The 23135-nt window shown below is 42.2% G+C and overlaps 1 protein-coding gene across 1 annotated transcript in view; it reads left to right on the forward strand.

Annotated features, from left to right (window-relative positions):
- The window catches only part of CCDC168 (coiled-coil domain containing 168), a 28277-nt gene extending 5377 nt beyond the window's left edge, over nt 1–22900 (forward strand). The window contains 3 exon segments of the mRNA XM_032496008.1: nt 1129–12239; nt 12414–20953; nt 20955–22900. Of these exon segments, the coding sequence (XP_032351899.1) occupies nt 1129–12239; nt 12414–20953; nt 20955–22736 (21433 nt within the window). The 3' untranslated portion in view covers nt 22737–22900.
- Nucleotides 22901–23135: the final 235 nt, after the last annotated feature.

Below are 23135 nucleotides of genomic sequence, written 5' to 3' on the forward strand. Positions count from 1 at the left end.
ATACACTAACAGTTGATGGAACTTGGAAAGCATTTAACATATTTTAAATATTCACACTCAATAATTTTGTGTTATCCATGAAAAAAGGTAATCAACAGTTTAGTCTAAAATACTCCAAATTCTAATTAGCAGAATCCAAATCAATGAGATTTTGCTGTATAAGTGAACTTTTAGAAAAAATGATTATTGTGACGATTCTATACGTTACTTCATGAATTTGTTTATGATAAAGCATTATTTAAAAGTAGCGTCATTCTTCCAGTAAAGTACACGATAATCTGTGTTCCCTGAACAAACAGCTACCAGAATTATCTGACCTAAATTACCAGAATTTATATGAGTTTCAGTTTATGGTTTTAGGCTGCCTTTCCATAAAACAAAGCTTACAGTGCATCAGAATCACCTGGTGGGCTTGTTAAAATTCAGATTCCTGGGCCCCAGCCTCAGTGTGTCTCATGCAGTAGGTCTAGGGCAGGGCCTGAGAGTCTGTATTTCTAATAATTCAAGTGGTGCTGAGGCTGTTGGTCTGAGCATTGTTAGACTGAGCCTGATCGTTTGAGAGAGAAAGAATGTTGAAGAGTCCACTTCCATGATCATGACTTCAGCTCCAAATTATGCTGAGAAGCACTGCCCTAAAGTATAGGCTTTTCTCTTAATCAAAAACAAACAGCTGTTAAAATAATCTGGACTTATTTATAGAAAGCTATAGTTAATGGTATTGGACATTCTTCTGTTGTGCCTCCTAAATTTCTGTAAGAATACTTTTATTCTTGTCAAAACTTTCATGCAAAGAACAGAAACAAACTGGTATTCCTTGTGAAAGAATATACTCTTAACCTGCAACTTTGACTGTCAAAATAGACTTTTGGACAACTTTTTGAGGAAGAACTCCTCATTCTCCTAGATATAAAAATAATTTGCTTCACTTTGTCAGTGGATTGATTTATTAAATGAATGGAACTAGGTAATGAATTGTTTTGTAATATGTATAATGACTTTCCAGTTGCTGTCTGTGTTGAGCTGTGTTTTCATATACTATATTGGGTTTCCTTAAATCTGGACGAGAGTTCTTGTATGAAATATGTCCTAAGTGACAACTCGTTTACACACTGTTTTCTTATATTTCAGAGCTGATGACTTTTCAGAAAGAACAATCGCTTCATCACTTGCATCTGAAGAGAATGAAGGTAACTTTGAAGGCAGTGTTTCACCAGCAGATGAAACAATACAAGCAAGTACCAGTGAAAGTAAATATCAAGTAAGTCACTTTAGTGAAAGTCACATGCCATCTTCAAGTGGGACTAGCTCGTTTCTGTCACTGTTCCATTCAGAAGTAAAGGAAGTTTTTCTAAGGCGTAGCGGGTATCCTGAAGATGAACAGGAAACAACACAGCTTTCATCAAAGAAATTATTTTCCATAATGAAAAACAACAAAAATGAAAATGTAATGTTTTCTTCGGACTTCAACTTTTCAAGAACTTCTAGAATCATTATAGAAAGTGAAGATCTAGATGTGGTTCCGTGTCCTTCTGCCCACTTACTTCTTTCTAGAGACCAAGTCAGACTTCTAGAAGAAAATGTGAGAAACCAAATTCCTCTAAAATCCAGAGCTACATTAGACAGTAAAGCTACCTGTGTGTACTCAAGATCTCAAGAGCCCTTGATTCAGAATCAGCAGTCTGTTAGAGTGGACATTTCTGCCCAAACACAAGATTCTTTTCCAGGACAAAAGGCTGTTCAGGATCAAGGTTTTTTTGAAGCCCAATTTACTAGTCAAGCCCAACAATTTGTTAACAACCAGGTATCTATGAACAGCCAGCCTGATATCGAGGCCAAATACTTTGCTCTGCCTCAAGATTTGATGAGGAAACCACCTTCCAGCAGCACACAAGACTCCTTCCAGGCCCAAGATATGGACAGGAGCCAACATTTGGTCAAAGTCCCATATCCTGTTGAGACTCAAGATTCAATCAAGGGCCTAGAGTCTGATAAAAAACCCTTAGATGAGGCCCAATATCCTATCTGGTTTGAAGATCCAAATAAGAATGAATATTCAATCCAAGGGCAAAATGCTATTTTTAAGATTGCCAGATTTCTAGTTTTAACTCTAAGCCCAGATTCAGTTGCTAAAGGGTTAACACAACTAAAGAGGGCAAAGACGAAGGCCCAGAAACAAACTGCTTCCTCAAAAGTAAACCAGTGTCCTGCATACGGCTCAGTGCCTCCTTCACCTACCACGAACAGGCAGAAAAACAGAAGAAAAATATTACACAGTAAAAGTAAATTTAGTCTCAAAGTTCCACCTCAAAGGTCAAAGAAAACACCACGGTCACGGGTACTTCAAATCACAGTAGGTCACACTCTAGAACGTCACAAGTTAAGACACAAGCGTGACACTCAGAAGAAAGAATTTCATCACAGAAAAGGTAAAGCAGGTACAGCCTTGCATCTTATTTATGTTTTCAAGCTTGTTCTTCCTTATATTAGGAAGTATTCCAGGAAAAAACTAGTGAAGTTCATGCCAGGTTTAACAGGGTGTGGACATTTTCTGCTGAAGCAAAATAAGTCAGGATATGCAGAGAAGGTCAACAACACAGGGTCTCTTGAGAAAAGAGAAACCTCAAGCAGCCCTAAAAATGGGCAGCAGCATGGCAGAGACAGTACTGGACTAAAAAGCATTTCACCCAAAATTCCACCTCAGCTAGAACAGTCTTTCAGGGACGATACTTATCAACAAAAAGCATCATTAATAGAAACAAACTGGAGGAATAAAGGGTCTCTTAAAGACCCAATTATACAAGCAAAGGAAATGGATATTGCAGAGTTTTGTGTCCCAGGCAGTGAAAAAACATCTGACCCAAATACTGCAAAGCATGAGACACCTTTAGAAGAAGCTATATCAGAACATTTGCAGAAATTTGTTTTCTCTCCCAAAATGGAGTTGGACAGAAAAACAAAAACATGGGAGGACCTAAAAAGTGCAGAGAATGCACAATTTCCACTTTCAAGTGATGAGCAGTTACCAGCTAGTACCTCAGAAATGCAAAGGAGCTCTCCAAAGGGAAATACACAAAGACAAAAAGATTTTCTTGAAATTGTTCTGGAGTCTTCAGATGTCAACTTGCTCATTTCACTAAGAACCAGAAAGCATAAAAGCAGTGAACAATTAGCAGGTGTAAAAATTCAAGAGAGTACAGAAGATGTAATTGAGAAGGAAAAGAAACCATTAATACTTAAATTTACAGAAGACGGTGACCTGCGTGAAAGTGGTGACCTGGAATGCACCCCTGGAAGCAACACAAAAAATATGCAAGATCAAAGAATATCTGATGCGTTTCACAATGCTACTCACACCACCATCTCTGAACCACCGCCCATGGAAATGCAGAGCAGATTCAAACCCAAAACAGATACATCAAGAATGAGACTTAGTCCTTCAGCGGTAAAGCAAGACAAATTACCAGATGACAAGAAACTGTGGAATGCAAAAGTCATTGTTGTGAGATGTGTGTTTAAAAAGCCACAAGACCATGACAGAGAGGAAGAGCAACAGGCTTTACAAGAAGCAGTTCCACAGCTGCCAGAAGGTTTCAGGTTCAGCCTACAACTAGAGCGGAAGGCCAAGGATGTCAAATTTGAAGCAGGACAGAGCAGTTCACAAAGCAGAACAACTCAAAATAAAGAGCGAGAGGCACAGTCACAAACTCTTTCCCCAGAAATGATTTTGGGGACTACTCCATGCCCCACCATGGACCCATTTCAAGCTGAGAAGGTGAAGCATAGCACAGACAGACCTCCCGGCAGGGAGACTGCTGATCCAGTGTGTCCTCTTACTGCGTCAGAGAGCTTACCAGCTGGCGAAGTTTTAACTGAAACCACAGAATGTGGCGTCCCATTTGGTGGAAGCCCCAGAAAGACACCAGGCCATCAGATGGCAGATGAAAAGGAAGACTTCAGAAGAGTTTTATCTGAAGTTGCCCTGGCATCTTATAATATGCATGTGCTTCCTTCATCATATTTTAAAAGGCAGAAAATCAGAAAAAAATTATCAGGGATGAAAGGTGCACTCAGTCCCAAACGTGTAATTATACAAGTAAAGAAGCCACCAATATGTCATCCAAGAAGACCAAGAGGTGATTTTAAAATCATAATTAAACAAATACTGCAAGATAAAACTGTGGCAGATAAGCTTCTGAATGTCATTTACCTTCACACATCTATTTTGCCTCATATGAGAATGTACAGCAGATTAAATGCAGAGAATCCCAGTCATACCCAGCTAAAACAAGAGAAATCAGAAGTTGAAAGAGAAGAAACATGTTCAGATACCATTAATAAGGGAAGTGACTCTGGAAACACAAAGGAAGATGCTAACTTGCAAGATGAAGTGAGAAGGGATAAAGAAGTGTCACTGGAAACAGCCCTTCAGGATAGCTGGGGCCTCAGACCGGATGCTTATCCAGAGAAGGAGCTTAAAACAAAGAAGGAAATGCATCAACCAGTCACCTTTGCAGAAATCATGATGGAGCCTATTTATTCCACCATAACAGATCCATTTCATGCTGAGAATGTGGAGAAAAGCCTACCAACACAAACAGATTTAAGATACATTGCAGATTCTGAGACGCCTCCTCCAGCATCAGAAAACTCACCAACGGGAGACCCTTTAAACCAGACAGGAGGAAGAGATGTCCCAGATGATGGCAATGATACAAGAGAAAGGGGTTACTTTTTTGCAGGAACAAGGTCAGCATTACCCAAAGATTTACCAGCAGTTTCCCCAGAGACTTTTAATTGCCACATGCCTGCTTTGTCTCATTCTAAAGTGAAGAAAAATGGAGTGAGATTCTCGCATATAGAATGTACAGTGAAGCCCAAGTCTGTACATATGAAGGCACTGAAGCCCTCAATTTCAAAAATATGTAGTATCACAGGCCATAGAAGGAAGCTAGAATCTGACTTTAAGGCCAAGTTTGAAAAGATCAGCCAAGCTAACGGACTGGTATATGAATTTCTAAATACCCTTTACTCACCTGTGCGTAGCGGGTTACAAGGAGAAACAAACAGCTTCTGTCATGCTCAGGTGAATTTCCAGGAACTGGCACATGAAGGGAGACCACAGTACGTTGATATCTTTCTTAAGAGTCACACCTTCCATGACAGAGGAGAAAAAGTGGAAGATGGAGAGGAAGAAGAGCAAAAATGTTTGCTAATAACAGCTCCACAGCATACCCAGCACCTCTGGATCCATGCACATCAGGGGAAGAAGACCCATCTTGCCGAACCAGACCCAACACTGGACTGTTTAGCCCAGAAGCTGCCCATTAATGAGCAAGATATGCAGCATCAAACATGCTTTACACGAACTGCTTTGCAGACTGACCTCCAGATGAGTTCTAGAGAAACCAAGGGACTCCAGAAGACCAACAAACCAGAAGATGAGAAAACAGCCCCTACGGGTCCGGCGAGTCTGCCTCCCGAGACAGGAAAGTCATCAGTTGATAAACCTTTGAACACTGCAACAGAGTGTGACTTGCCATCTGGTGGAAACCCTAAAAGGGAACTAGATTCTTATTTTGTGGAAAAAAATTCAGAGTTACCAGAAAATTTGCAAGTGACATTCCTGCAGTCTTCTGATTCTGTTGAACACCTTGTTTCTAAATCTAAAAGAAAGAACACATTGAAATTAGCAAGGAAGCCAAAAACAGTGAGTCGTAGATATAGAACTATGAGGGAAAAAAAGCCATCAATTTTGCATATGCTTAACAGCAGGCAGAACAAGAAACTGCAATACAGTCTTAAAACAAAGATGAAAAATCCACAGCAAAATAAAAATATAGCAGGTGCGTTTTTGGAGTTCATTCACTTCAAGGTGCCTATTTTGCCCAACATCAAAACGAGTATCAGATTAAATATGGAGACAGATATGCAAAGGGTAACAAGACTTAGTCAGATACAGCTAACGCAAGAGAAATCCCCAAATGGAAGAGAAGTATGTTGCCCAGATTCTGTTGATGTGAGTGGTTTATCTAATAGTGTGAAAGATGGGAAGGAGGAAGCAGGGGAACACAAAGATTTCCCAGCCCCAGGGAATAGCCAAGGCTTTGTATTCAATATATATCAGGAGAGGGACCATGACCTTGTCAAGTCGGATGAGGAACTGAAACAACCAGGAAGTGTAAGTGTTCAGGGACCACCACAAACGCACTTTGCACAGACTATTTTGAGTTCTACTTCAGGCCCTACGCTGGGTCAATTTCAATTTGGAAAGCTAGGGAGTTCTACCAGGTTTTCACCTCCCAAGTCAGGAGAAGCAAAGACTGATGAAAGAATGTTCTCTGCAAGGGAATGTGGTGTCCCATCTGATGCAAACCATCAAAAGGAACAAGCAGGTGGAATTGAAAAGAAACAGACAGCAGCTTTAGATTTCTGGGTGGCTGCTGTACCTGTATCCAAAAGCAAGAGAAACTTCAAACAGTCTTCACGTGTGAAAACCCTAGTGAATCCCAAATGTGAAATATTTAAAGCAAAGAAACCATCCATTTCATACATGTTCAATATCAAGGGTGGGGAGAGCCCAAACCGTAGAAAAGCACTGGGATGTAACTTGACAACCAAAATGAAGGAGGCGGATCAAAAAACGGCAGGTAACATGTACTCCCTCATGACCATTATACCTGACGTTAACAGGCATCGCAAGAGAGAAAGAGAAAAAGACATGTTAGGAGAGAAAAGACTCGGTTCCAAACAAGTAAAGCAAGAGACAGCACCACAAGAAGGGACTCTGACTCTAGATGACACCGAAGAAACCAATTTTCACGATGAAGAGGAAGAAGAAAGTGAACAAGAGATGTTCCTAAAAGTACTTCCACAGCACAGCCAACATTTCGTATTCTGCTCAGGCCACAGAAAGGAGCTTAACCTTCACAAACCAGAAAATAAGGGAAGTGGGAAAATTCTGTTTTTTACAGAACAAGACCTCACACCGCAAGTGCCACCTACAGATCCGGCGCAGGTAGAGGAGCCAAAGAGAAGTCACCAGACGCAAAGTGGTGCCCTGTGTACAGTGGACTCAAACCTTCCTCTTCTCAAGTCAAAGGAACCACTCGTTGGTCAAGTTTTAATTGATACGGTGAAATGTGGTCTCCCAAGTGACGGGAGCCACGGCAGGGACCTGCACAACCAGGTTAAAGAGGAGAAGGCAGAGTCCCACAAAGCTTTGCAAGCAGCTGTGCTGGAGTCTTTGGATATCTTCACACCCACTGCACCTGAATCTAAGAGGCAGAGAAAGACGTTTCCACGTAGAGCCTTAAAAAGTAAAATGCATCCCAGATGTGTTACTATGAAGGCAAGGAAGGTGCCAATTTCACAGGTATTTAATATCCCACGGAATGGTGGTCTAAAAACCCTACATCCAACAACCCTGAAATCACAGATTATTGACCTTTTAATTCACATAAAATACTCTGGGATCCTGGAAGACCTCACCGCAGAGGAAAAGGAAGGACTAGCCCAAGAATTACCAGCAACAACTCTGGAGTTTTTGGATATATCCACACTTGTTTCAGCTGTGTCGAAAAGAAAGCAAAACAACGTAAAACTTACAGGCAAGAGAAATAAAATGAGTCCCAAATGTGTCACTTTGAAGGCAAAGAAGGCACCGATTTCCCAGACCTTTAACTCCAGCAAAGGGGGTGCCCCGAGCCACAGGAGGCAATGGGAATGCAACTTCAAAACCATGAGAAGACAGGGTCAGTCTGTGGCAGATGTCATCCTCAGTGCCATTTCCTCCTCCATGCCTGTTTCACTTGACGTGGGAGTGCATAATAGAATAAAAATAGAGACGGGGAGGCCATGGAAGAGGAAATTCAGTCATGAGCTGCAACAGCGAGGGCAGTCACCAGGTGGAGAGGAAGCCTGGGGGGCCCATTCCAGGGAGAAGAGGGGCTGGGCTGCAAAGGTCGGGGAGGAAGTCAAAGACTATGGCGGAGAAGCAGCCCCACGGAATTCTCAACACTTCACTGTTCATGCTTATAAAAAGGAGGAGCCTCGCTTTGTGAAATCAGACCTAGAACGGAAGAATTCAGCAAGGAAAATAACCCCAGAGTCACTTACCATAGCTCAGGAGCTGCAGCAACACGCGCGTTTCATGCAAAATGTGTCGCATTCTGTTTCCTGCTCTGTTTTGAATTCACTGCCATTTCAGAAGCTACCAAAAAGAACAAAAACCCAGAGAGGCTTAAAAGATACAGGGAGTCCAAAGATTTCATCCCCAGTGACAGAGAAATCACTTAGTGAATCTTTAATTGTTATAGCACAGAGTGGCTTCCCATCTGGAAGAGGCCCTTGGAAGGAACTTGCTAGTTCTGTGCAAGAGGGAAAGATGAGGTTACAGATGGGCTCACAAGTGAGAAGCCTACAGTCTTTTGGTCGCTCCCGGCCAGCTTCATCTAAAATCAAAGGGTGGAGAAACGCAGCACAAATCCCTGAGTCTGGGACTGAGAAAGCACAGATGGCATCGGTTTTAAAGACAGTTAACATCACTAGGTCTGGTGCCCTGAGCCATGGAAAGGAACAGGTCCACACCTTGGATGACGTGGCCAAAGAAATACCTCAAAGGATGTCCGATACATTTATGAATGCCTTGTTTTCACTTACACCTGTTTCACCTGCCATCAAAACACATGAAAAGCTGAAAGCAGAGAAAGGCCCAGTAAGGGAAGAAAGCACGTTTTTACAGCTAAAGCAAGAGGAAGGGAAAAGACTGTGTAAATATTCCTCTAATAAATGGAGCACCTCAAGCAACACACCAGAATCAAGATGGCAGCAGGACAAAGAAAAAGAGGGCAACGAAGTTTTATTCGAAGCAGGTCTTCGATTCCTGAATAGGACAGGAAGTAGAAAAGATCAAATTATGCTTATCACAGAGCAAGATGGGCAGCAAAAAATACTGGCTTCAGAAAATATATTGGAGTCTCTCTGTTCTCCCCTGATAATTCCATTTCCAACTGAGAAGCTGACGAAGACTGTCCCACCACAAAAAGACATACTCCATAGACTGAGTGAGAAGGCTGCATGTCGGAAAAGCAGGCGAGCAAGATTTGATGGTCTTTTCACTGGGGAGGCAGAGTATTGTAGTCCATCTGCTGGGAGCCCCACAAGGAAGCCAGATGTTTCCAGTGCAGTTTCCCTACCGTGTGAAGGAGAAGAGGGAGACATAAAAACTCAAAAAGGAATAAAATACACAGCTGATCAAAACATCCCACCTCCCAAGTCGGGAATGTCAGTGCTTGGAGATCCATGTGATAAAAGTGCCAGAAGGAAAGCGGGTGGTCGTGTTGCCAAGAAACACAAAGAGTTGCAAGGAGATTTGCTAATAATATCCATGATGTCTGTCTTAGCTGAGTCTAAAAGGCATAAAAGGGCATTAAAATATCTGGAAAGGAAAGATCTTTTGGGTCCCAGATGTGTAACCATGAAGGCAACGAAACCTCTTTGTTCACAGGTGCTTAATATCACTGAGCACGGTAATCTATCCTGTAGAAAGGAACAGGGGTGCAATTTAAAATCTGTGATAAACAACATGCAACAAAATCAAAGTATAGCTGATGCATTTTCATCTCCCACACCGGTTTCAACGTATAACAAATTAGATATTGAAATGGATGGCACACCAAAAACAGAGACGGATCAACCAAGAGTTAAAATACACGCTCGTACCCACCCAGAGCCAGAGAAATCACCGTGTGACCGAGAGGCATGGGAGGCCAATCTGAATGATACACAAAACCAATCCAGCAACACAGTGAAAATGAATGTGCAATGTGCAAAGGAAGAGAAAAATATCCTAGAAATGTTAGCAGAATCAGTTCCACACTGGAGCCAACACTTCCATTTCACTTCCTACCATCTGAAAAATCTTGGCTCCTGCAAATCAGAATCTAAACTGAATAGTTCAGAAGGCAGAAGCACTTGGAATTTGTCTTGTGCAGTACAAAATATGAGACAAGAAAAACATGTTAGAGAAACTATTTTGGAGCCTGTTTCTAGGAATGTGATGAATTTTATTCAAGTACAAACACTGAAGAAAAGTCTTCATGCTCAAGAGAGAATAAAATATATGGTAGGTCTAAAGACTCCATTTCCAGAAGCTAGGAAATCAGAGACTGGCTCCATACAATGTGATGGTCTCTGGAATGGAAATCCTAGGAAGAAATGGGATAGTCCTATTTCTCAGAAAAAGACATGGAATCAAAGTGACTTAGTAAGAAACATCTTAAAGCCTTTAGATTTCTCCAGCCTTTATTCACCTGAACCCCAAAGCCAGAGTTACGCATTAGAGTTTGTAGAAAAGAAAAGTACAACGAGTCCCAAGCATGTAACTTTGGAGGCGAAGAGACTACTCGTTTCACAGTTGCTGAATACCGCAAGGTGTCTTACAGGAAACCATAGAAAGAAAAGGCACAGATTTAAGTACAAGACAAATGAGAGGCAATGGAACGGGAGAGTGAGACAGACATTATTTCATGCCACGGAGGGAGCTAACATTTCACCATCCAAGCTAGTGATTGATAAGCTCTCATTCAATACAACAGTAAGGGATACTCTGTTTAACAACAAAACACCTCACAGAAATCTGAATGGTCATATCACAGAGGAAAAGGCAGAGTTGGAGAAAAAGGAGATGAGATTTAACATCGAGAAACAGAAGAAGGAGTTCCAGCAAGGCAGAGCCGAGGCAGAGTTAGTTCTGAATACTCTCTGTGACTCTGGATCTGTTCCATCGCAAATGAAAGAGTTTATGGAAGTAAGAAGGGAGAAAGGCAGGCCGCAAAAGTTGATACACATGCCTCCGCAGCTGAAGCTGGAGAAATCACCAAACAGAAGACAAACACAGTCCCTTGTTAAGAGTGCTACGTCAAGAAATATTAAAACCCTGAAACAGTACATTAGAGAGCAAGAGGAAAACTACCGAACTGCTTTACTGGACCTTCCCCCACAACGTAGGTACCAGCTGGTGATTAGCCAGCAGGTGAAGAAGGAGCCCGACTGTGTCAAGTTCACAGTCAATTTGAAAAGAGACGTATACCGCCATCTCCCTTCACAGAAGAGGGAACTCAGTTGCACTGCGTTTGACATCTCAAGAATTAGACCACATACAAAGCATGAACTCCTCATTGAACGGAGAGTAAAGGAAGGCGATGCAGATGTGGTCCGACGTTCAGCTTCAGCTCCAATAGGGAGAGAAGTATCAGAGAAAATGGACATCTCCTTAAGTCCAAAAGGACACGTTTTGTTTCTTACGGAGTTGGCTGCTTCTCCACAGAAGACACACAAGGAGCAAGAACGGCGGGAACGAGGAAGTATTTCGGTGACACATCTGGAACCTGTCGCCTACCCCACTGTGGAAACTCCTCATTCAGAAAACACAGGAAACGTTGCTGAGGAAGATGCGTACCTTGACAGAAGACATGCTTCACATCTATTTGGAAGAGAAGGAGTAAAAGAAACTGCTATCTTACAAGGTTCAAAAAGATATAAATTTCTTTGTACACATGCAGAGGTCCAGCAAAATATGTCTGCAGTGCAGAAAGGAGAGATGAAACCAGACTGCATTTCTGCAAGCATCCTGGATTCTGTATCTTGCCCCGGTGGGGAACCTCTTCAGGTAAAAGAGGCAGCCAATGCAACAGGGAAAGAACATGTTAGCATCCCTGTAGATTTGACTGTAAATCCATGGAGAAAAGAGAAATCAGAGGGAACTGATATTCTATTAGAATCAAATGGACAGAAAATCAACTTTTCCAAAACACAGAAGGCAGAGCAACAAAACAGTTCTAAACAAAGTAAAGAAAATATTCTGGAGTCGATGTCTTCTTGCATAGTGCATCAACTCCACACTGAAAAGCTAAAGAAAGAAGTCTCAGCCAAAGGATTGAGTTCAACAGTTTTGAGCCCAATGGTAGAGAAAGCATCAAACAAAGCATATTTTCCAGTGGCTCCAACTCCAGGCTCGGCAGGAACCGATTTGCATACCAGAGGAAGAAAAGAACATCGACAAGAAAGTACATGCAAGGCTCTTCCACCATCTGCTTCTCATTCTTTGATGGATAGACTCCAGGTTAAATTGCCAAGGGTAAAGAAAGCATTAAAGGAGGCAGAGAGTGCAAAGTACCACGCTTCAGATACAGAAGGAATTGGCTTGCTTTTTTCAGGAAAAGAAGAAAAGCAACCAGAATATATACAACATATTTGCCCAAATCTTGCTTCTCCCTCTTTGAGAGATATATTTCAAAGTAAGATGCCGTGTAAAAAGAAAGCTTCGGAAGAAGTAGCTAGCACTATGCATGACACCCCAAGTGCAGAAGGAGCTGGTTTGCTAATTACAGGAAAGGGAGAACAGCAACAAAAACATACAAACGAGGCTCTTCTAAAGCCTGCGTCTCACTCGCCAGCAGGTCGACTGCACATTAGCACCTCAGTGCAGCGAGTAAAACTGGATGACACCAATATGATGCATGGTGAACATTCAACTCCACAGGCTAAGGAAGCATTAAAAGGAATGGATGTTACTGTTGGATATACCCAAACAAGTGAAAAGAGACACTTACCCAGTGCAGAACAAACACAGCAGCACCTGTTGGTTCCCTCTCAGAATTTTCTGATGCATAGGTCCTACCCTCAGAATGATCCCTGGTTCCTGCCACAGTTAGTGCCTCCGGCCAAGGAAGCATTATCAGAAGCAGGTAACGTGTTGAGCAGGACAAAAGGATCAGACTTGATTTCTAAAGCTCATCTGAACACTGGAAGTGAGTATGGCCTGGAATGGGCTGGGCCCTTGAGTCCTCCAAGGCAAACAAAAAGACAAAATACAATGCTGCCTTCAGAATCATTCAGTGAAAATATAAAATATCAGGATGTCTCATTTCCAAAAGGAAAGAAAGCGTCAGACGGGGCACAGGTAATTGATTCAGTATCACATGGTAGCTCCAAGCGAAGAGAGAAGGCACAATTATGCAAAGCATATCAAAAAAAGGCACAAAAAGAGGTGTGCCTGCCTGGATTGTTTTTACATTCTCTTTCTGTCCATTTGCCTCTTTTGCCTGAAAGTAAAAGACAGAAGAGTGACGTAAAACAAGGACTTAAGAAAGGCGTAATATGCCCCGAAAGAACTTTGATGTTTAAGAAATCAGTCTCTTCAGATACGTTTAATACTGCGAACTACAGAACCCCAGGCAACAGGCCAGAACTGCAGTGGAAACTAAAAGAGAAGATGGTAAATATGAAATGTAGAAAGGTCAGACCTGATTTGGTTGTGACAAATACGTATGAGTTCATCCCTTTTTCACCTTACTTCAAATTGAATAAAAAGATAATTGATGAGATTATCTCAAGTGACGTAAAGGGAATAAAACACCATATATCTCAGAAAAAGAAGCATAGAATTAAAAGAGTCAATATGAAATGGATAATGGATCCCAACGTTATTTTGAAGGCAAAGAAATCATCACTGTCACACACACGCGAGGGAGAGGAATGGCCAGTGCCGCTGAACATTGTAAAAATAGAAAGCAAGGTGCAAATAGGTAAAGGTAAGTCAGGTATGAAACTGGCAGACTTGCTGATTTCCTTACCATCTCTGTCACATCCTAATTTGAATTCAAGAATAAAAGTAGGAAAAGGTAAGTCAGGAATACCAAGGAGCTGCCTTCCGCCACTGAAGTTCCAGGCATCCTCAAATATCAGAAAAACATCATTTCCAGAGTCAATTAGTAGGGATAGTTTAAGCGATATAATAGAATCAAAGCAACATTTACCACAGAAAAAGAAGGAAGATGGAGAAGATACTGTGTATCTGAAAGATACGGTGCACCGCAAATGTGCCACTTTTAGAAGGAAGAAAAAGCTTTTTAAGCTTACACCGCGTGGACAAGAACCACAGTGGAACAACAAAGAACAAGAGGAAATGATGCAGGGAGATAAAGGTGGTCTAGATGTAGTTCCGAACAAGCCCCATGTTTCCATTCCTTCTTCATCCCTCCTGGAATGGGGTCCTGGATTAAAAGAAGAGGCACACATGCGAGGAGTAACAGGGCTCTGCTTTCCATCACTGACCATCCAGGAATTATCAGATGCAATGATAACATGTGAGGAGCCAATGGATGACATTTTAAGCAGCATAAAAAGAGCAAAATATATGCCACAGAAAACCGAAGATAAAGTGGAAATGGAAGAAGAAATAAGGCTTCGCAAAAGAATAGCTTTGAAGGCGAATCAGTCTCCGACTCCACAGGAGTTGCACTTGAACATCAAAGGAAAAGAGGAAAAGATGCAGGAAGATTCGGGTGAACAAGCTGGGATTCGGAGAAGACCGTGCCTCTCTGTGTCTTCTCCACCTTACTCTGAGGTGGACACAGGAGGGAAACGAGAAGCAGTCGTGCTAAGAAAAACAAGATCCCCCTTTCCACAACCAGTGCTCCAGGACTCATCAGATACAGGGAAAATAGCATATAAAGAGTCTACCTGTGGTGATACGGAAGAAGAAGAGAGAGTAAAAATGGCAGAAGTCGTACCTTTGAAGAAAAATAAATCACCAATTTCACAGGAAATCCAGTTGGACATCAAAGAGCAAAAGAAAAATATACAGAGAATTAAAGGTGAACCAGGTGTGGTTTTGACCTGTACGTCCCTACCTGCTCCTTCAACTGGAGATGATGTCTCAGATGATGTGAAAATGGTACAAGAGTACAAGCCCCAGAGAGGGGAGGACAGAGGGGAAATAGCAAACATGAAATATAAAATATACCCCAAAGGCACCACTCCCAAGGCAAAGATATTACTACCATTTCCACATGTTCCCAGTTCCCCCGGGGGGTGTGGCCCCCAAATTAGAGACATACAGACAAACATAAGAGGGAACCTGGGACACGTACAGGACAGAACAAGTGAACAAGATGACGTTCTGGCAGGACCTTGTTTACCTCAGTTTAAATTAAACAGAGTTGCAGAAGGCAAGGAAGGGAGCCAAGGAGTAGTGAGACCCTGCCTTCCATCCTCATGGCCCAAGGAAGCATCAGACACAAAGAGATTAAAATATACGACGTCACCTGTCAATGATATCTCAAGAGATTCAAAGGGAACAAAATACACGGCACAGAGAGAAGAGAAAAAATCAAATATTTTTGAGAGAGACCTAATGCATCCCAAAGGCTTAGCTTTGAAGGCAAATAAATCACCCCTTTTCCATATACTCAGAGCGAAGAAACTGCAAGTGAACATTAAAGAACAAGTGAGAAGGGGGCAGGATGGTAGCAAGCACACAGTTGTGCTTCTGAGCAAAATTTGTCCTTTTGTCACTTCTTCAGCTCATCTGAAGTTTGACACAATAAAAGAAGAGAAAGGGGAACCAGGAATAATAAGGAATTACGTGTCACCTCTCGAGCTCCAAGACTCATTGTCTTCAGTGCAGACGGCACCTACAAAGTCAGCTGACAGCCGGAGAAAAGGAGGAAGACAGCATCCACCACCGAAAGAAAAGGCCGGAGTGCCAGCAGCAGCCCTGACCGCGCGCCCCAACGGCACAGACGTCAAGGCAGGGACAGCATCGCCTCCTCACGCATTCAGCGTTGCTGAGCTCGGTGCCTGGAGCAGGAGAAAGGAACCACAGTCGAGTACTAAGGAGAGAGTGGAACAGGAGCAGGGAAGAAGCAGGGACCCGCACGTGGCTCCAGCAAAAGCTCCTCCTTCCTTGCGTTGTCCATCTCACCATAGACTGGATGCAGGAACCAAAGCAGACGCAGGATCCACTCCTTCCCAGTTACAGCTCCGTGAGTCATCAGGTGCAGGGGGAGTCAGATACGCAGATCCTAGTCAGGGTATCAGCTCATGTAATGTCATAATAAAAGCTAACAGACACGCGCCATGTAAAGAGGCAAAGGACAGAGTCACAACAAAAGGCGGGAGAGACAGACGATCCCCCCAAGTAATAACTTTGGAAGCCCACTCGTCCGCACTTACCCATCTACTCAGAGGAAACAGGCTGCCTCTGGATGTCAAGGAGCGAGGGGAGGAGGTGGTTCTGAGGGAAACGCGGGCTTCCTTACCTTCTCTATCTGACCTGCAGCGGGGCCCCAGCACAAACCAGAAGGAAGGCGCAGAAGGAATAACACAGTCCTGTTTTCCACCACTGGAGATTTACGATCCATTCATTCCAAGCCAAAAAGCAGATACGAGGTCACTTATGTTGAAAGAGGAAGATAGACTCAAAACAGATACTGAAGACAGAGTGCTCCCAGTCTCTCTCTCTCTGGATCAGAAGGCAAAGGAGCCACCGCTTTCACATCTACTTGACACCAAAAAACCGTGGTGGGAAATTAAAAAGCAAGAGCAAAGGGTGCAGAGAAAGGACACTGAACTAGTTACAAACCTGAAGAACATTTGTATTTCTTCACTTACTCTGCCATGTCTTAAATCCGATGCAGCGGAAGGAGAGGGGTACGTGATAAGAATTACAAAACTGCCACTCCCACAATCACAGTCCAAGGAATCAGCACACACAATGAAAATAGAATATGCTGAAACAACTGATGGAGAACTTGCAAAAGATGTAAGAGAAGTAAGAGAGCACATGCTACAGAAAGAGGAGGATGACAGAGAGGAAAGTGTGCATATGAATATTATCGTGGACCCCAATAATACGGGTTTGAAAGCAAAGGAATTGTTTGTTTTGCCTACATGCAATCCAAGTGACCTTCAGTGGAAAACTAAAGAGCAAGAGGGAGAGGTTCAGGGAGCTAAACGGGAGCCAGGTGACCTAACGCAGCCTGAGACTTGTACTTCTAGACCTGCCCACCTTCACCCTCATGAAAATACCAGCATCAAGGAAGAGAGCGTGCCGATGTTACCAAGATCCTCTTTTCCCCCAGTAAACTTCCAGAAGTCATCAGGTTCCGAGGAAGTGGCACATGTAGAGCCAATTGCTAGTGATACTGCGATCAGTCCACAAAATGAAGAACGACGTACATCCCAGAACAAGGGAGAGGGTGGAGCAGAAAGAGGAAACCTCGTGTTCCCCAAGCATCAAGAAAAGGAGATGCAAGAAAGTAAAGCTGAACTGGGTATGGTTCCCACCACATCTTCTACTTCGTTACCATCTCTCCCCGCCCTCAGCTTGGATAAAGAAGTACAAGTACATGATAAAATGTTAGCACTTGAAAGGTCTGTTTTGCCAAGAATATCAAATGCAAGGGAAATAGTGCGTACACAGTCAATTGGTGGTGATATCACGAAAGACGTTCAAAACGAGGAACAACCTATGCCTGAGAAAGAAGAGAGGGTCAGGGAAAGAACGGTAGATACGAGAGGTCCAACACACACCACAGAGATAACTTTGAAGTCCAAGAGAATACCTCCTTCATATATGCTCCATAGGACAGAATTGCATCTGAACATCAGAGGGATAGAGCCAAAGAAACAGGAAGGTCAAGGTAACCCGCCCAGTATGATGCTAAGAAAAATGTATGTTTCCATACCTCCTACTGAGCTGAAATTGGATCAAGGGACACAAGTAGATGAAGAAGGGCCTGGAATGAAAAGATCCTCTTTGCAAAGAAAAATACTTGTTTCCAGACCACGAATTAAGCTGAAATTGGATAAAGGCACACAGGTAGATGAAGGAGGGCTTGGAATTAAAAGATCCTCTTTGCAAAGAAAAATACTTGTTTCCAGACCTCTAATTAAGCTGAAACTGGATAAAGGCACACAAGTAGATGAAGAAAGGCTTGGAATTAAAAGACCTTCCCTGCTTCCACTGATGCTTTCAGCATTATCAGATGCAGAGAAGAGAGCAGATTCAAAGGGAACTGGAAAACAACACACGTCAGAGAAAGAAAAAAAGTATGACATGAAGAAAGTAGACATGAGGATCAGGATGCATCACAAAGAGGGAAGAATTTCCCCAATTTCACATGTCCTTGGTACAAAGGAATTTGTGTTGAATGTTATTAAAGAGCCAGGGAGGAGTGTACACAAAGGTAAAGATAAACCAGGTGTGGTTCTGACAAGGACTTTTCTTTCTATCCCGTCAGCACCTCTTTATCTAGATTCAGGGAGCAAAATGCACAAAGATGTGCCAGGAATCACAGGATCCTCTCATCCACAGCAACATCTCCAAGAATCATCAGACACCCAGAAAATAGCAATCAGAGAGTCAGTTAGTGGTGACAGTAAACTGGTTAAGAACGCTGAACACTTGGTTCCAGAAGAGGCCAAGCGACAGTGGACCTCCAACTTCATGATCAGCATCCAGCAAAGGAAAGAGCCTCCACGAGTCAAATCTGAAGGAGATCTGAGTGAGTTAAATTCACGGCATGAGGGCTTCTATTTTACAGGACTTGGTACCATAAGAGGTGGGAAAAGGCTGGAATATTTCTTCACAGGGCAAGAGGCTCAGCGAGAAAAATACAGAACAGCACATTTTACTACGTTTCTTTCCTTCCCTGCGATAGATCTAACTAACATTGAAAGTCTGAAGAAAGATACGGAAATAATGAATAACCTGAGCCATAAAATAAGTCCTCAGGACTTAGTTTCGCTGCCGAGGAAAATATCCAAGGAAATTTGTGCCACGCGTGGCACCCCTGTCAGTTCAGAAGGATTTTCTGCTTCAGAGCAAGATGCCCACCAACAAGAGACTTTATCAAAAGCGTCTCCAGGATCTGCAGATTCATGTAAATTTGATAAACCAGAGGAAGATGGACAAAATAATGAAAAAATGAGCAAAATGTCCCCTCCCAAAGTGCTGGCAAAGGAATCAGTTGAGAAAATGAGTATCACAGAGTCAAATGCCTCCCCGAATATAGAACAAGAAATTGTCACGGAAAAGCAAATGGTGCTGCGGTCTGGGAGTGGGCGGCAGACCAGGGTGGATTCTAGCCTTTCTCTGAAGATTCCACTTCAAAATGGAAAGCAGAGGACACCGCTAGAAATAGATGTGCACAAGCAAACTACAGTCTACCCTGGAGCACAAGTACTACAAAGAATGCACATGGATATTACAGAGTTTGATGCCCAAAAAGGGCAAAAAAGGCAGGCATTGTTTGTTCCAGAACAAAAGGAACACAACCCAGAGTCGCTTCAGAAGTCTCTTTCTTCCTTCTGGAACTTTCCACCTCAATTTGGTGATCTGGAGGAAAAAAATGAAACTGCCACAAGCACAACTATAAATCTGGAGCAAAAAAAATTAGACAGGAAAGAAGGGATATTAAAAATAGACACAAATATAGCCGTCCACCTGGAAGAGGACAAAATAGAAATGCACAAACACACCACCGTCAATCTGGAGGAGGAGAAAATAGAAATGGACACAAGCAACACAGTAAACCTGAGCATGGCGTCTCTAAAGGCAGAGGAACCTCAAATCAAGGCTCAGGTCGTCTCTCACATGGCAAACTGCGGCCCAAGGAAACAAAAACATAAAAAGGAACGAGAAGTGTCTTGCGCAAAACAAAACATTCAGCTACAAAATATGTTTCAAAAACATATTCTGGACTCATTTTATGCCTATATTCCACTTTCTTCCAATTTTGGAGGTCAGAAAGGCAGATTGACAATAGCAGATGTGAAAAGAGAATTGAGCCCCAAATACTTAAGTATGAAAATCCCAAAGCATCCTATTCTACAGATTCTAGGCAACACGGGACGTGGTACTCCAAGCAACAGAAAGAAATTGGAGTATAATTTTAATAGATCAAAGAAAATATCTTTGTGGCGAGAAGAAGCCTCAGGAATATTTATCAGAAGTCTTTCTATTTCCATGATGAGTCCATCTCAGACTAAAGAAACAGTAGTACCTGAGACAAACTTAGAAAGTGCAAAGAGAACTTGTCTTTCAAAATTTCCGCATAAATCACCAAACACTAGTAAAACTGTCAAGAGGGACAGCTCAAGCACTGTAAAAGAAGGTGACCAGAATTCTACAAGCACAGTTCCTCAGGATTCTCAGCCCTTCGTGGTGGATGAGCAACAAATGAACAAGCTTCCTAGTGCCAAGTCAGAAGCAAACCTCAGCAGTGAAGCAAATCAAAGTTTAACTCCACAAACAAAAGAATGTGTTGTTCCAGGCCATGATATCTCAAGCATCGTAAAAGAGCCTGACTTGCTTACGATCGAGCAAGAAAAGGCACCAAAATCCATTCAAACACCTGCAGATTGTCCATTCATGCCTGAAGATCCAAACGAAAATGTGGAAACCCACATGAAAAGTGCCCTCAGTACGAATATTCCCCCGCTGGGGGTAGAAGAACCACAGTGTGAAACTCAGCTGTTTGGTAGCGCGGAGCATGCCCCACCACCTGAGCATGGAGATCAGAGTGAACCTGTGCAGGACACAGCCACACAAACCCTTCAGCAACAGAAAACTCCTCCAGGAACTGAGCCCAAAGCACCCCAAGTTAAAAGTAATGAAATAAAAATAGCGGCAGATAGTCCAAGGGCAGAAAGTTTACTTCCTCTTTACGAAGCAATTAAAAATGTCTTCGAAGCCCAGGTGAAAAATATGATCCAAGACAAAATTTATGCTGATTTACTGGAAAAAGTGAAAGACGATAAACCTGGTAACTGGGAGGCACCACCTTCTGCAGGGAGTGCAGATACAACATCCACAATAACACATCCCAAAGTGCAGCCAAAGCCTATTGTAGAAAGTTTTACTTGCGAAGGAAAAAACAAGCTCACGAATCATTTAGAGTCAAAAGCACCTGAAATAAATCTGAATTTGACACCAGAGATGATAAAACAATCCTTCCAAAAGCTCAGTTGTTATCCAAAACAGGCTATTTCAAAACATAACACCTGGAGGCTCAACCAAAGACATAAAAAAATGTGCTTTTTGTCTCTCAGAGGGATTGATACTGTAAAATTTAACCTAAAACACAAATACCAAAAAGACTCACCACCTGTAAAACTGTATGAAAACACTGACTGTTAATGTTTCGAGTGGCAGTGAGGAGATTATTACAAAGTTAAAGAGAATAAATGAGCTAGAGAGTAGAACACCTTCATTAATTTCTGCTGGACAAATGCCATTGCCTCGTATTCTCCAAAACTACTCAGTAAAAGAAAAAGACAAACTTCTCCTACACTTTTCTATGAAAACACTGGAGGTTCAAATGAAAACCTTCCCCAGAATTGTAAGAGAATCTTACACAATGGCCAGTGCTCAGGATAGAAGGAAACTTTTATCAAAATGTATTCATTCTGATGTCAAAGTACCAAAACGAGAAAACAGAATTTTGTTACTTGTTGAGGAAAAATCTCTTCATCAAATAGATCTTGATTTACGATACAAATACACTCGTTTTCTCCTGGGGCTTCCAGTCAAAAGTATGTTCCCTAAGCCAAACACACTTCCCAAACATATTCTTAAGTTACACACAGTTGCAATATGTAAAAAAGTGGACAGTAGTGGAGAAAGTGGTGGTCTTCCCATTGATACCGGACCGTTAGAACAACATCTCTCTTTCAAAAAGCAAAGTCCCCGTGAAAATTCATCACTGATCAATACATTCTTGGAGCCCCAGCAGGTGTGTTCTTCTGACCCTGATCAACACAGCACAGTGCAGGAAGACACTACGGCTCTTTCAAATTTAAAATCTCACGTGACTCCAGGGAAAGATAAACAATGTCACGTATGGTTTCAAGATACAAATACATGTGAATCTGTTGATTTAAAGACTCAGGAAAATGCTCATGATTTGGTTGATTCCCATTCAATTCAGAATTTTGAAGATTCTACTGATAGTCACACAAATACTGAGAGTTCAGAAACCTGGGGGGGATGCTCAGCTCTTGATGCACATGACAGTGAAGAATGTGTATTTTTAGAAGCCAACTCTTGTTTAAGTCAAGAATCACAAAGTATTCTATTTGAATTACAGAAAGGCATGCCTTTGGCAAATCTCTACAGGAAGAAAAAAATCAAAACTGATCTGAAACCATTTTACACTGAAGATACAGGTTCCCATCATATTAGAGGCTGTAGAAAACATTCCTCAGTTGTGACACCACCTTCTTGTGACTCCCACAAAAGCAGGAAATATAGGTCATCCTCCAAAATGCAATCTCGTGACTCGTATAACAGTTCCTTAACTACTGTAGATCTGTCTACATCATCTTTCATTCCATTCAGTGATGAGAAGCTTTCACAGACTACTAAGAGCAGAAAAAATTACTCCTTAGTTCCCTTAACGGAATCAAATATTAAATTACATCTTTCAAAAAGCCAAGGCAAACCTCGCAGGCATTCAGAAAGCAAAGAAAGAAAGAAGGCCAAATGCGATTCATTTAGAAAGAACAACATTCCTTGGGAATGTGACTACAGTTATACACAGAGTAAAGAGAAACGCACAAGAAAGAAGAAAGAGCGTGATTTTGAGTCAGAAAGATCGGATTATTTCCCAAGTGAACGTAAGTCAGCATCAGAACCTCATCCAGAGGAGAGCGACTTCCTTTCTGAAGGAAAACCAAGCCAGCCATTTTTTTATGCCTGTATACCGGCAGACTCACTGGAGATTGTACCCAAAACCATTCGCTGGACTATTCCTCCCAAAACTTTAAAGAAGAAAGACTTCAGAGTCCCTGTGGTGGCCAAGATTTCAAGTTCTTACAACCTATGGAGTTCATCCAAAAAGTTATTGGGGTCACTGTTAGAGTCCTTCAGCCTGGTTCGTCAAAAATGATTTTACCACATTAAGGTTCATCTCGAGGGGAAAGGTGGTTACTGTCGTGATATTCTGGGAAAAATAAAATCATATAAAGTCAAATGATTTCCTTGTGAAGTGTCTTCTAAACTGATGCCTTTTATTTCTGCAGTAGATTTGCATAGTTTTGGAAGGAGTGGATGGGAAAGTTGATGACTTTGGGTTTGGGCCAACCATGCGTGAGATCTCCTTTCAGTTTCTGCTGCCTCTTTATAATCCCAAGAGGAGAAGCCTGCAGGCTCTGAACCCCTTCCCGATCGCACACAGATGACTAAAGGGTGAGTCGGAGGAATTGTAGCCCATAAATGTGATTGAGAGAGAATGACACGAAAGGCAGGAGAACACAGAAACTAGAGGGAGACAGATTCAAGTAGCAGC

This window comes from Camelus ferus, chromosome 14, assembly GCF_009834535.1.
Source record: "Camelus ferus isolate YT-003-E chromosome 14, BCGSAC_Cfer_1.0, whole genome shotgun sequence".
NCBI lineage: Eukaryota > Metazoa > Chordata > Mammalia > Artiodactyla > Camelidae > Camelus > Camelus ferus.